Source organism: Setaria viridis, chromosome 4, assembly GCF_005286985.2.
Source record: "Setaria viridis chromosome 4, Setaria_viridis_v4.0, whole genome shotgun sequence".
NCBI classification, from domain to species: Eukaryota; Viridiplantae; Streptophyta; class Magnoliopsida; order Poales; family Poaceae; genus Setaria; species Setaria viridis.
Window position 1 is genome coordinate 3203553 of NC_048266.2, and position 14333 is coordinate 3217885.

At 44.0% G+C, this 14333-nt stretch overlaps 1 protein-coding gene and 1 pseudogene across 1 annotated transcript; both read left to right on the forward strand.

The window, feature by feature from the left end:
• Positions 1-7757: 7757 nt before the first annotated feature.
• LOC117852465 (glutamate receptor 2.8-like) lies at positions 7758-10549 on the forward strand (annotated as a pseudogene).
• Positions 10550-11481: 932 nt separating this feature from the next.
• LOC117853179 (large ribosomal subunit protein eL19x) lies at positions 11482-13880 on the forward strand. The gene is made up of 5 exons (XM_034735549.2): positions 11482-11663; positions 12575-12697; positions 12790-13103; positions 13493-13545; positions 13646-13880. The coding sequence occupies exons 1-5, from the start codon at positions 11552-11554 to the stop codon at positions 13668-13670; spliced, it is 627 nt and encodes a 208-aa protein (XP_034591440.1). The 5' UTR covers positions 11482-11551; the 3' UTR covers positions 13671-13880.
• The last annotated feature ends 453 nt before the right edge of the window (positions 13881-14333 follow it).

Sequence of the window (14333 nt, forward strand, 5' to 3'; positions counted from 1 at the left end):
ATCTTTGCGACCATCTCTTTTCACTCGATAAACTTGCTTGACAATCTTTTCTTCTTTTGAATATTAGATCGATTCTTTTACTTAAAACGGTCATTTTCAACATAAGGTTACCTTGAACACGATGGTTCTCTTGGTGCTACATACTCTACATGATATGGTCTAAAATATGAAGGAGCATGTGCCCATGGATCATTCCACCCCCATGATGAGTATGGATGAAAACTAGTGGGGTGTGGAGCATATGAAACTGACATTGATGGCCCAAAAGGAGGACGGGATGCTGCTGAATGAAACATTTCTCCTTGCCAATTCCAATTCCTAGAATTATGTTTAGGAGGCAATCTTGATGCCTTAACATCATTTGGCCGATTAGCATGCTTTTCCTCATTATCTTTTTGATATTTAGCCAGAAGTTCATCGAAAGTGAGCTTTGACTTTTTACCATTGTGCTTAACACGGTCTTTACCTCCATTCACAACAGGATGCCCGGGCCTCAACATTTATGAATTTTTTAGACCTGAACCGGTCTAACCGGTTTGGGAGACCGGTCTAACCTGTTTGCCCAACCGGTCTGACCTGTTTGCCCAGCACAGCAGGAGTAACATGTTCTTGATCTAATGGAGAAAAATTCATTTCCTCCCTAGTAACCTCAGGAACTTTGATAGGCTCATCGTCCTCAATTGTTGCCTAAACTTGCAATTCATGGACAATGTCCTTCTCATCACTTGGGAGCTTCGAATCTTCCTCTTTGGCAATTAAGCTCAAATCTTTAGATGAATCAGATGATCCTAACCGATTTAATGATCCTTTGCCATCAAGACCAATTGCAGCCAACTGGTCATCCTCTTGTGTTTGAAAAAATCTCAATCTCCGGTATTAATGGCCGATTGTATAAGTTGACGAAATATATTGCAATCGCTAGTATTATGATCAAACGAGTTATGCCACTTGCAATACTTTCGATCTCCTAATTCAAGAGGTGATGGAATAACTTTATAATCAAATAATCTAATAAACTTATTCTCTAGCAACATATCAAATAGATTATCACACAAAGTTAAATCAAAAGTATACTTTATCTTTTCCAATCGATGCTTTTGTGGAGAAAGCTTCAAGGCCTAGCAAGCAAATGGTTTAGATTTCTCAATCCATTCAGCTATACCTTTCCTTGCATTTCTCATATCCGATGCTTTAGAGTTTTTCACTATATTAGCATCGGATTTCACAATAGCTCTCGGCTTTGATCTTTTGCTTTTAAATCCAGAATGACCATAAGTAAACCATGTAGATAAAAACTTTGGCAATGATGATGGAGGGATTTTAAGTGCTAAAGTATTACTATGATCAGCCTTTCTAATTTTTACAATGCATTGGCTAACACTATTTGAAGGCATACTACTCCTAGCAAGTAAATTACCATCCTCAATCGATCTCTTGGAATTATTTATGATAGAATCACTAATAGATGAATTAACTAAAGATATAGGATCTGATTGGAAATTACTTGCAAAGCATTTGAAGAGGCGAGGAACCTTGATGTGATGATATCATGTTTCTCCTCTTGATGGCAACCCACGGCCATGTCCTACATGGACCAGTCAGACCGGACCATGGAACTGGTCACGCTGGTGCTTTCAGGATTGCTGGAAATCACCGAGCGTTGAGATGCCACCGTTTCTTTATTTCCTCCATTGCCCTGGTCCTCAATAGCTTGATGTTCTAAACTTTTCTTAGCCAGAACTTGTCATTTAATAATGCAATAATTACTAGAAAAATGCACGACACCTTCGATTTTAGAAAAATCAAGCATCGCTGTTTTCTTTTTCTTAACATGCCCTTGTACAGCTAAACTTGACACATTTGGTGTAACAGATTCAGAATATGCTTTATTGTGTTCGATTGTTATAATAACTGAACTATTGCTCAAAACTGAATCCTTCTTCTCTCTAGCCATTCGTATTTCCACTCCCATGGCTTCTGCAAGCACGCCCGCAATGCAACGAAGATCAGACCCCTCTAGCATGTTTCTAAGGGATGGTCTTAAACCCATACAAGCAAGAGCAGCTAGTTCCATGTCAGAAATTGACATATTAGAGCAACGGTCTTTAATTTTGTCGAATCGTTTTATGTAATCCAAAACCAATTCATTTCTACCTTGCTGAATAGTATATAAATCGATAGCATATGATGTTTGAGAATAACTGGCCTGATAGCTAGAATTAGCATGGCCAATCTTCTCGTTCATCGACATATTTTGTGGTGTAATCACATATTGTGAGTTTCCAGCTGATGAATAAATAGATGAAACACTTTAAATTACCTGCATATGATGTCTCATACAAATTGGCCGAACTCAAATGTTAGTTTGGCCTTGATAATATCCCATTGGCTCTTGAACTTGTTATACAGCCGATGCGTGAGGGTAATGTTGTATGTTGCTAGTAGCATTAAAATTCAAAGCATGCCTATTATTTAACAATAGCTTTTGCATATAATATTCAGAATTATAATTTGCAGAAGTAGAACCATCTGAATAATGACTAGCCAATGCAATATGCCTACTAGTATCATATCTAGCAACATCAATATGAGGATTCATGATACGAGCAAAATAATTATTACAACCATGTAAGGTATTTGCAACTTGTACCTTGGACTCGTTGTAGTGATATTGTTATGGAACATAAGGATAGCCCGCCATAATAGGTCTTGATGCTTCTGATCTTGTGGTAAATAAGTCTAGATATTGTTGACAATCTAACCAACCAATGACCAATACTTTGCTTCTCTTTTAATCTTCAATATGTAGCAGCAAGCAAAACACAATGCAATCGACTTGAGCAGCCTGATGCAAAGTCACAAGTATAGATGCAATCGGTCAAAAAAGACCAAATGCAACTACAGCGGTGAATCAAAATAATAGATCAATTGGATATTTGGCTAGGGTTTGATAGAATGGTTTAAGCAACTAGATCTTTCTTCCCCAGCGGAGTCGCTAAAATGTGTTGGCACTTTTTCTGACCAACACACGAGTACGCTAGATCGCGCGGGTCGCGAACAGACCAAATAGTCAAGATGCTGCACAGACCGGTCAGACTGGTCCAGCAACCCGGTCAGACCGGTTTCTTGGGGATTGGCTCAAGCTGGTCGTTCGAGGGGGTAACTACCACAGTTACGTGGTGGAGGACGGCTAGGTTTACAAGCAAATCAGCAAAAGGATAACCAACGCACTTACGTAGTGAAGAACGACTAGTTTACGAACAAACTAGCAAAGGCCGTTGAAGCTCTCACCCGGGAGGGACCCTGTCAGGGCGTGGATGTCACCGGCATACCCTAGATCGACCAACAAGCCTAGAACGCCATCTATGCTAGTGGAGAATAGTAGATGAACAACATGGAGGTTGGAAAAGGATTAGAGTTTAGGAGATAAAAGTAAATTGTAGATTGGTTCGATTAGGATCCCCTCAATAGGAATCGGCTGTGGCCCTTTATATTTATAGGGTGGGGAGGTCTTGCCCCAATAGGAGTCGGAGGTTATACAAATCTCGTGTCAAAATACAACTCCCAACTCGGATTAGGCTAGACTGACCGGTCAGACCACCCATCCCGACCAGTCAGACCGGTCAACACAGGGTTGAATCTTGCCAGAGACATATCTCTCTCATCCAGACTCCGATTTGGACGTTCCACATATGCATTCGATCGTCTCGACGAGATCTACGTAATGGTGAAGTACAATTTGCATTTTGAGCACTTTGGTCAGACCGGTCAAGCCCACCGATCAGACCGGTTGGCCGTGCCAAACCTGCTACAGAGACCCAATCTGTTCAAACCGCCTGGAGGAATCGGTCTGACCAGCTAGCCTCAGCTCAATCCGCTTTGGTGCTACTTTAAGGCTCCAACAGTCCCTAATAAAAAAAGTAGGAGCCGAGAGAAGAAAATCTCACTCCAGGCCTCTACTCGGGTCCTTAGCACCGATCGCTCCACGCCGCCACCCGCCTGCCACCTTGCTGCCCCCTCTCCACGCCGCCACCCAAGCCAGCCGCGCCACTCCGGTGCACCGGCCGCTCTGCTCCTGCTCCACCCCGCTGCGTAGGCCGACCGTGCGGCCGCCTCTCCACGCCGCCGCACGAGCCAGCCACGCCGCCCCCGATCTGCTCCACCACAACGGCCAGCCGCGTCGTGCCTACCCCGCCCCGCTGTGCCTACCCCACCTCGCTGTGTAGGCCAGCTGCGCGGCCCCCTCTCCACACCGCTGCTGGGGTCGGCCGCGCCGCCCCCTCTCCGTGGCGCCACACGAATCTGGAGGGGGGAGCAGGCGGGGTGAGGGAAGGGGAGCTGCCCAGATCTGTTGGGTGTTGATGACTAAATTTGACACATTCAATGGTTTAAAATGTGGTTGAGAAATATATTTGGCCGAATTTTGAGCTTAATTTGGCTAATGATGGTGCAATCTTGGAAATCAAGATATTTGGCTTGTTATAGCTGGATAATTAGTCAAAGGATTTATTTAATTCGGCTCTGAGTTAATTAATGTGGCCGAATGATTAATTAATTTCTTAATTGAGTATGGTGTTTAGCGCAGGATGATTTGAGCGGCTAAGCTTTGCATGCTACAGACATGTCTGGCCTTTTGTGTGCGCTATCCAGAGACTGCCCAACGGCTTCGGTCCTTCTCCGATGAAGTTGTCTGTGGTTTCCAGAGATTGGCAAAGCAAGTTTGTCTGTGGTATACCGAAGACCGTATCTGGCTGGACGCGCGTATAGTAAAAGCTGCAGGTGCAAGTGCATGACTGCATCACGGAAGGACGGGTGACCGGTTTATAGCTAACTAAGGGGTGTGTGATACCTCTTGCTAAACTTTAGCACCTATCACATCGGATGTTTGATATTAATTATGAATATTAAATATAATTTAATTATAAAACTAATTGCACAGATGGAGTCTAATTCGCGAGACGAATCTATTAAGCCTAATTAGTCCATGATTTGACAATGTGGTGCTACAATAACCATTTGTTAATGATGGATTATTTAGCCTTAATAGATTCGTTTCGCGAATTAGACTCCATTTGTGCAATTATTTTTGTAATTAACTTATATTTAATCCTTCTAATTAACATCCGAACATCCGATGTGTTCATACTAAAGTTTAACATCTCGTATCCCAAAACCCCCTAAAATATATTGCATGTTACCTGCATGCGTACATGGAGATTAGATGACCAGCTACGTGCTCAGCCGTGACCCAGTTGTAGATCAGCATGCACAAGAGTCCAACGTGCCAGGCTCAAGGAAGTGCAAAGATTAATCTTGAGGGTAATCAAGGAAATAAAATCAACGAGGAGATACACGTATATCCTTTTTCTATTGAAGGAGTTCGAGATCTACGATCACGGAGGAAGCGCCGGTTACGTCGGGCTGGATGGCCGGGGTATGCATCAACGGAATTGCATTCGAGTTTGGAATTAAGGATAGAAACTTGATTAACTTGCGTGCGAAGTCCAGCAGCCCTATATGTACAGGGTTACGGCCGATTGAAAAATCATCCACAATCGATCAAATACAATTTCTTTTTATCTTTTTTCGTTTTCTCTCCACCTTAGCTTTTCCAAACCCTAGCTGATGTTCTTCTCTCGTCTCGACGGTATTAGAAGACGCCCTAACTGGCCTGCCGAACCTAAGGCAAACCGCTGGTGCGCACGTCCCGACGGGGTCCCTCCTTGACGAGGGTTCCACAGATCTATCACAACGGGAGGTTCCAATCCTTGATTGGGATCTTTGACCGGTGATTGCACACGAGGTGCTCAAGTGTGTGAGGCGCCGTGAATCAACGTCAACACTGGGCGAGCTCCAACGCCGTGGGATCCAGCGCGCGGGAGCACACAGGGGCGAGGGAGCGCCGCCGTGCTTGGGGAGAGAGGGGGTCAGGGGAAGAGAGGAGCGCTGAGGATAGATGAAATGTGGGAGAGAGAAATAAAAATAATACGACTCACTACCAAATGGGACCCAACTGTCATGTGAGAGTAGGGGCTATGAAGAAGGGGCTATTGCTGGAGTTGTGAGTTAAATCTAGAACTCCAGAAAGTTGGGACAGCTCCTACCTAAAGAAAAGTAGGGTCTCAAGTAGGAGCTATTGTTGGAGTTACTTTGGGGCAAGAGGGGAACGTGGCAAGACCCCGCGTGCGGAGGTGGGGGGTTCGATTGCGTTGGGTCTCCACGAATTGCGAACGAGTTTTGAAGTGGGGAAAGAGATAGCATTTGCTTTGGACTTTTTTGGTTTTGTCACAGCAAAAAACGGTTGAGACTTGAGAGGATTGTTCGGTGAATCGGTGAGACGAATACGTGGATCCTATCGAGTTTTCTATCCATGCGCACACTTAACCACGTAACTAAAGATCAATGATTATGATCGGGGCATTTGATGTGAGGAGCGAGGTAGTTCATCTTCGTCTCACATTCTTACTTCTTATTTGATTTGAGAAGTAATAGAATTGATGATTTTTTTTTCAAAAAACAAAAAGTAATGGAATTGATGGATCTATTATCACCTAATTCCTTACATACATGTCATCAGACATCAGTATATAACCATGAGAAATGAAGTATCTCAGCAAAATACATAGCATGGACACACGATACACCACCCTATTACTCAAATCAGATAACCTTCAGATTACCAAACACATTACTCTCCCCTCCCAAACATAGAGTCCGTTTTAAAGTTCGCGGCTAAGCTTCGGCCACGATATATGATGCTGTGAAATCCATCGTGAAAATTAGATGTATATATGTAAAATCCATGATGCAAACAGATGTACCCAGCCATCCTAGCTCAGTCGGTAGAGTGCACGGCTTTTAACCGTGTGGTTTCTGGCTGGTTCTTTCTCTTTTGATTTTGCAAATACAGCAAGTTCAATTTTTCTTTGCTCTTCCGGTCTTGCAAATCCTTTTTCTCTATATATTTTTGCACTGCAACTAGTTTTTTTTTTATTTTGTTTCGATTACCTCCTTTCAATTCCGCAAAACGTTTTCCAACCTTGCTGTCAAGCTAGGAGACTTCTTTTTCTTCAAAGCATCCACTAAAGTCGATTGGGTGGTGGTCAACCTTGCTACTCTGTCCTCATATTCTTCACCGTACGATCTTTTGTTAATTCTGCTAAAAATCAAAAAACAAAAAGTGCAGAGACACATCAAACACGCGATCACCTTTCCTATGAGTCCAGGGCTCCGGTTAGGCCAACACTGTTGTTTGTTTGAGAGTTCCTTGCTGATGCCAGTTCCACCTTTTTCTAGAAAGTGAGAGGTCGCTCTACACAGTATGCCAATGAGCCTATCTTCACGAGGTCGCTCTACGCCCGGTATCCTCTCGTCTTTCTCATCTCGAAGGGACTGACTTTTTTTTGTTTTTGACCTTTCAAATCCTCATAAATACACCCTGGCAAAACTATTTCAAAATCTGGACCCTTAGCTTCTTACACGTCTCGACGCCAGCCATCCTGGTGCCAAGGTCTGCGCAGCTGCTGATGCGGATGCTGACGTGGCAAGAGCTTGGCGCCAGCCATTGTCACACCAAGCTTGGCGCCGTGAATCTTTGCGCCGAGCAGTTTACCCTATACCTCTTGGCGTTTCGAATGAAACAAGATTACGGTGTGGGCATCCTCCCTTCCATTACGGATGCCCTTCAAAGTGTTGATGCACATGCCATTTACCGTTCTGCTATTCCTGCATCTTCACCAAATAATCTCATTGATTTGGGACTGTATAAGCTCATGGCCATTCTGACACGTGTCTTCATTGTTCATATGTTGCCAGCTCGTGCTTGCCGCTTCTTTGCTCGAGCTTCAGCAGCTGGAATGATGAATGAAGGGTATGTCTGGATTGTCACTGATAATGTTGGCTTCAGCCTTGATGTACTTCCCCAACATAACATTCAAACCATGCAAGGTGTTGTCGGTTTCTGGCCATATGTAGCAAAATCAGCTAGGAACATAGATTTCATGGGTCGATTTGGTGCACGATTCAGAGCCAAATACCATCAGCTTCCTGATATAAGGATGGCAAGACCCACTGTCTACCAATACTGGGCGTATGATGTGGCATGGGCAGTTGCAACTTTATCTGAGAAGGTCAAGGGAATCAGATTTTCAAATATAAGCTTTCAGACACCAGAAGGTGTGAGGAAGAGTTTAATAGATACTCTCCTACCATCTCCTGTTGGGCCAGAGCTTCTCAGTGCCATTTTGGAAACAGACTTTGATGGATTGGCTGGTAGATTCGCACTCGCGGATAGGCATATGCAAGTTCCTGTTTATGAGGTTGTCAATGTGATTGGAGATCAAGCAAAGGGCATAGGGTTTTGGAGCCCAGCTTCTGGATCATCGAGGCTTCTAAACCCAAGCACAAGCCATGGTCAAACTAAATTTCGCAAAGACGCAGGTGAAATCCATTGGCCAGGAGATTCAAAAGCAGTGCCCAAAGGTTGGGACTTACCAGTGAACGGAAAAATACTCAAGATTGGTGTGCTGTAAGGCACGAGTTTAAACTTTTTGTGAGTGTTGATACAATTCCTGGCACCAATACAGTGAGTGTCAGTGGCTACAGCATTGATGTCTTTGAGGCTGCTGTGAAGAAACTACCATATGCTCTTCGCTATAATTACATTCCCTTTGATTGTGCAAATTCTTATGACAAGCTGGTAACCAAGGTGTACCTCAAGGTCAGCTTTCTTTCTATAATATCTACTTTTTCGCTTTCCATTTGTCGCTGGTTTTTGAAATATTTGTTCATTCCATATTTAATTGCTTGCTTTTTCTTTCCTTGGTGCATATGACAGGAGTTTGATGCGGCAGTGGGTGACGTGGCAATTATCACAAATCGAGCTAGAGATGTGGACTTCACAATGCCATACACAGAGTCTGGCGTGTCAATGCTTGTTCTAGCCAAGAACAGTGATAAACTATCCATGTGGATCTTCTTTCAGCCACTAACAAATGACCTCTGGATTGCAACTGCAGTTTTGGCCTGCTCGGCTGTGCTACATCGGCTGGTTGATGCTGCAGCTGAAGCAGCCAACCGCTCGGCAGCGCAGCCTAGCACCACACCGATTGGTAAACGTCGTCCTTTCCTGGACCCACACTACGAAATCCACGACCTTTTGTGGATCAAATGTCCAAGGTGGACCAACGGACCTGTTTCCCAAGAATCCAGTTAGCTAAACAGGCTGCAGCATCAGCCAGCCGATGTAGCACAGCCGAACAGGCTGTTTATCTTCGTCACTGGCCTAGTTGTATGGATGAGTGAATATCCAACAAATGATGAATTCCAAGGGTCAAGATTAAGACAGTTCAGCACCGTTTTCTACTTTATATTCTCCACTTTGACCTTCTCTCATGGTATGTGGTCACGGTCATTCTTCTTCTGCCTGGCTTTCATTAATCAAAAGTACAAAACTGCATGCATCTTCATGACTATACAGTACTCTGAACTTAAACATAACAGTATGCTAACTTTATAAGTGAATGGTTTGTTACTTCAGTAACATTATCTCTTTTGCTAATGCTTTGGACAGATCAAATTATCAAGCGCCTTCCGTCAAAAGTTCTTGTGGTGATTTGGTGTTTTGTGGTTCTAACTTTAGTTCAGAGCTATACAGCAAGCTTGTCATCGTTGCTAACTGCAAAGAGGCTCCAACCTTCAGTGACTGATCCAGGTCAACTCTTGCGCAATGGCGATTATGTCGGATACCAGAATGGATCTTTCGTGCTCGCGAAGCTTACGCAGCTCAAGTTCGATGAGGGCAAGATAAAGGTGTTTAGCACACCAGAGGAATATGCAAAGGCATTGAGGGCAGGATCAAACAATGGAGGGGTGTCAGCTATCTTTGATGAGATCCCCTATCTAAATACTTTCCTTGTGCAGTATGGATCAGATCATCAAAGTTCCAAATAGTTGGTCACATCGACACTGCTGCTGGATTTGGTTTTGTAGCTCCTTGCGCCTATCCTTCTGTAGACCATAAGATCTCCTAGCTAAACTCACCTGGTTGTTATATACTTATGTCATGGGTTACGTGTCTGCAGGTTTTCCCTAGAGGCTCTCCAGTGGTGCCTGACCTTTCAAGGGCCATCTTGGACTTAAGAGAGGGGCATGAAGGGTTTGCGATACAACAGAAATGGTTTGGGGATGCAACTCCTTCGCTCGATTATGGTGGTCGTGGCACTGATTCTGCACGTCTCAGCTTAAAAGCTTCGCAGGCCTGTTCATCATCAATGGCTTTGTGCTAGTAATCGTTCTGCTTATAGCCTTGATTAAGTTCATTTGGGCATGGCGGAGAAACCGAGGCTCACGGCGTTGCCATGGGAATGGAGAATCTGTTGGTGACATGGAACCACAACCATTGCATAATGACATGGCCACGGACTCTGTGCCTGCTGAATCACTCCAGGCAGAGACTATTGGTGACATTGGCCATCAACAACTTCAAAATGGCTTGGCCATCGACTCTGTGCCTGCTGAATCACTCCAGGTTGAAACGAGGACCAGGTAGAACATAGGCGGTTATCGTCAGGTTGCTTTCTGTAGGCACCTCGGTGATGCCTGATGCTGCTTATGAGTCTGGTTAGGTAGTGGTACTTCACTACTTCGTCGTAGGACTGTAGGAGTAATGGGGGAGGGGGGACGCTAGTTGGCGTTGGTTTATATTCCTTCAGTTACTGTCATCTCTGATGAGATAAGACTCCATCTTGTTTTTCTTTGCTACACGTGTGCTGAAGGTCCCCTATCTATAGATGATTTCCTCACACATCATGGACAAGAGAGGGGTGTTGTAGTTGGTCTTATCTCATTATTGGAGAAATGTGATTGTTGTATCAAATTTTATCCTACGGAGAAACATCATGTTCACACCGTATGATGCCATTGGATTATGCAAAACTTATGTCTCCCCTCTACTTTCTTTATTTTCTACTCCGTGTCAAATTATAGATCGTTTTAACTTTTTTAGATACGTAGATATCTAGAAATAAGGTATATTTAAGTGCATACCGAAATCTATGAATCTAAAAAACTGAAACGACATATAATTTTAGACGGAGGGAGTAGTCTAAGAGCCAAACTCCTACAAGCCTTGTCTGCGAGCTTGAAGACCTGAACATTCAACACGTAGCATCTGGACCTGGTAGTATAACATTAATAGAAATCCCCAAATAAAAAATATAATTGGAGTAAAAATTGTCTGGTCGCCCCCAAAAATATACTACATCGAATCGGTACCCACATTATGGTTTTGGAAAAGAAAATCACGAAACTAAAGGAGAAGGAAAGAAGATTTGAATATCTTTTTGATCCAGCCGACCAATGGGCCTTGGCCCAACAGGACGGACTCCCATCAATAAGTTAGGCCTGGCCCAGTAGTGAGCCGCCTCACAGGGAAACCCTAATCCCCACGTCGGGTTGGTATATAACCCTCCGCGTGCCGCCGCCGCATTCCCCTAGCACCTTGCGCCACCACACAACCAGCCGGCAGGAGAGCCTATCGGCGGCGGAGAAGATGGTGTCGCTCAAGCTGCAGAAGCGGCTCGCCTCGAGCGTGCTCAAGTGCGGCAAGGGCAAGGTCTGGCTCGACCCCAATGAAGTCAGCGAGATCTCCATGGCCAACTCCCGTAAGGCACCACTGCTTCCCCGCCTCGGCCCCTCCTCGCCTGGTCCTTGTTTTCTGCGCGGCGCGTCCGTCCAACGATCACCGCCCGTTCATTCCTTGGTTGCTCAGTGGGTTTGTGTTGCCGTCGTAGAGATAGATCTATGATTCTGCGCTCGTAGGTTTAGTTTCGAGCCTGTGGCAATTCTGCTTAGGGGAGCGGTAAGGGGTGATTCCACTAGTAAATCAGCTACCCCTATCCGTTTGATTGACTGCCAGTGCTATGCCCTTGTGGTTAATTAGCTGTTTTTGTCTTGTTGAGGTTAGTAGCCATCTAGATGTCTTGTTTTGTTTGCGTTCCGTGGCTGCAGGTCTCATATTGGGATTTGGGTCACTCACTATGTCAGTGTGCGCTATCATCATGTTGTGGTCTTGTTTATCCGTGCATACTCTGATACTGATAAATTGTATCTAGGTTTGTAGTTGCTGTTATGATTTTGTTACCCGTGTACATTCTAATTTGTCTGTGATGCTAGTTAAGCTGAAGAAGATATCTTTAGCTGAGTGATGCAGTTATTTATGAAGCTAATAGTCTAAATTCTGATTTTGGCTAGAACTGCAGTTACTTGCATTTCAAATGATGATTTGCAAGGAAGCAATTGTTCCCGTTAGTATGCCATTGTGCTGAGGCTTTGACTGCTTGGTTTATTATATGACTGCATGATAAAGTTAGAATAGTTCAGTTACTCATATTTGTTATGTTCTTCTGGGTAGTTTGTTGCACTGAACTCTTGTGTTCATGTAGTTTTGATGATGCTGACTTGTGTTTTATATTTACTGTCTTTATATTTAAATATTGAATTGTTAATGTCTTGTTTTTACTACTAACAACTGAAAGGAATATAAGTATGACCATGTTTTCTACTAAACTTACAGGCCAGAACATCCGTAAGTTGGTTAAGGATGGTTTCATCATCAGGAAGCCTCAGAAGATCCACTCGAGGTCCCGTGCAAGGAGGGCGCATGAGGCCAAGCAGAAGGGACGTCACTCTGGATATGGTATACTGCTGCCATGCTGATGTACCCCTTTTTTGTGTCCTGTAAACATTGTCAAAGTCTTGTAAATATATGTTAATCCACTACCTCTACAGGTAAGCGCAGGGGTACCAGGGAGGCTAGGCTCCCCACCAAGATTCTGTGGATGAGGAGAATGCGCGTACTGAGGCGCCTGCTGCGCAAGTACCGTGAAGCCAAGAAGATCGACAAGCACATGTACCATGACATGTACATGAAGGTCAAGGGTAACAGTTTCAAGAACAAGAGGGTGCTCATGGAGAGTATCCACAAGTCCAAGGCTGAGAAGGCCAGAGAGAAGACGCTTTCTGATCAGTTTGAGGCCAAGCGTGCCAAGAGCAAGGCAAGCCGTCAGAGGAAGATTGCCAGGAGGGAGGAGAGGTTGGCCCAGGTAAGATAGTGTCTTATAGATTCAATCTGCATTTATCTCTGAGTGGTGATGATCCTGGTGATTGGTAATATGGATGCTGGAATTTCGTTTTGTGTCCATGTGATACTATGATTCTTAAGGACTACCAAATTTGAACTTATATTTGCTGTTGCTTCTTGATCCACTGAAATGAAAGTATGTTCTGAAAATTTATTTACTATGGCATATGGTGAATTGGTGATCCATGGGTTTGAATGTTATAGTTTTATTGTCTATCAGTCATGGTTCATTTTTTTGACTTATTTTTTCTAAAATGTTTGCCCTTTTCCCCTGAATGTTGAGATATAATTTAACCTGTTTGTTTTTTCTTTTCTTTTGATTTTATGTTTAATTGTTTCATCTTTGTATAGGGCCCGAGGGAACCGGCTGCACCAGCAGCTGCAGCTCCAGTGCCGGCTGCAGCGTAAGTGTCTCGGAACTCCTTTTGTGTTCCTAGTTTCCTGGAGTAGGTTCAATTATTATGTTTTGTTGATGTGTTTTTCCTGCTTTCTCCAATGTTTCAGGGCACCAAAGAAGGCGAAGAAATGAAGGATCGATCCCCAGCTTTAGCTTTCTGGTACCAGGAGTAGCCTAATTTTGGAGCGCCTCTGAACTGTTTTGCTGTTACATATGTCCAAGCTTTCGTGTCTCGATATCTCTGAATATCATATCTCGTTTATGTTGAGTTGGATCAATGTAGTAGACTTGTTTATGCAGAGTTTTCTTTGCAACAGATCTCAGAAAATCTGGTTATGTTTATGGATCGAAGTTGTTATGGGTTCTCCTTTTGGTTGGTTTAGTTGCGAGGTTGGCATGGTCCACTTATTCCTTCGCTTGTCTGTCCGAAGGTTCGTCTCTTGGCTTTCATGTGATGTCGCCTAGGGACCATAACTGAGTGGTGGTGTCGTACGTCGACGGTCACTCATGATGCACAAGACCATTTGCTGAGTTATGTTTGGAGGCCTGCAAGGCTCGCTGCATATATGTTGATGCTTCGGGATTTGTGAACATCGTCACCGCCCGTTTAGGGCTTAAGCTGCGTGCCAGCCAGTTTGGTATATGGCGTCTGTCAACAGTTCTTGATCGGCAAATGGCCGTCTGTCAACAGTAGAGTAGTTCTTGAACGGCAAATCAAGGGATCCTTGCAGAGGCAGCCAAAGCACCTGTAGATTTCAATTCAAATGCTCCGGAAGGGATTTGCCATTGCAATCG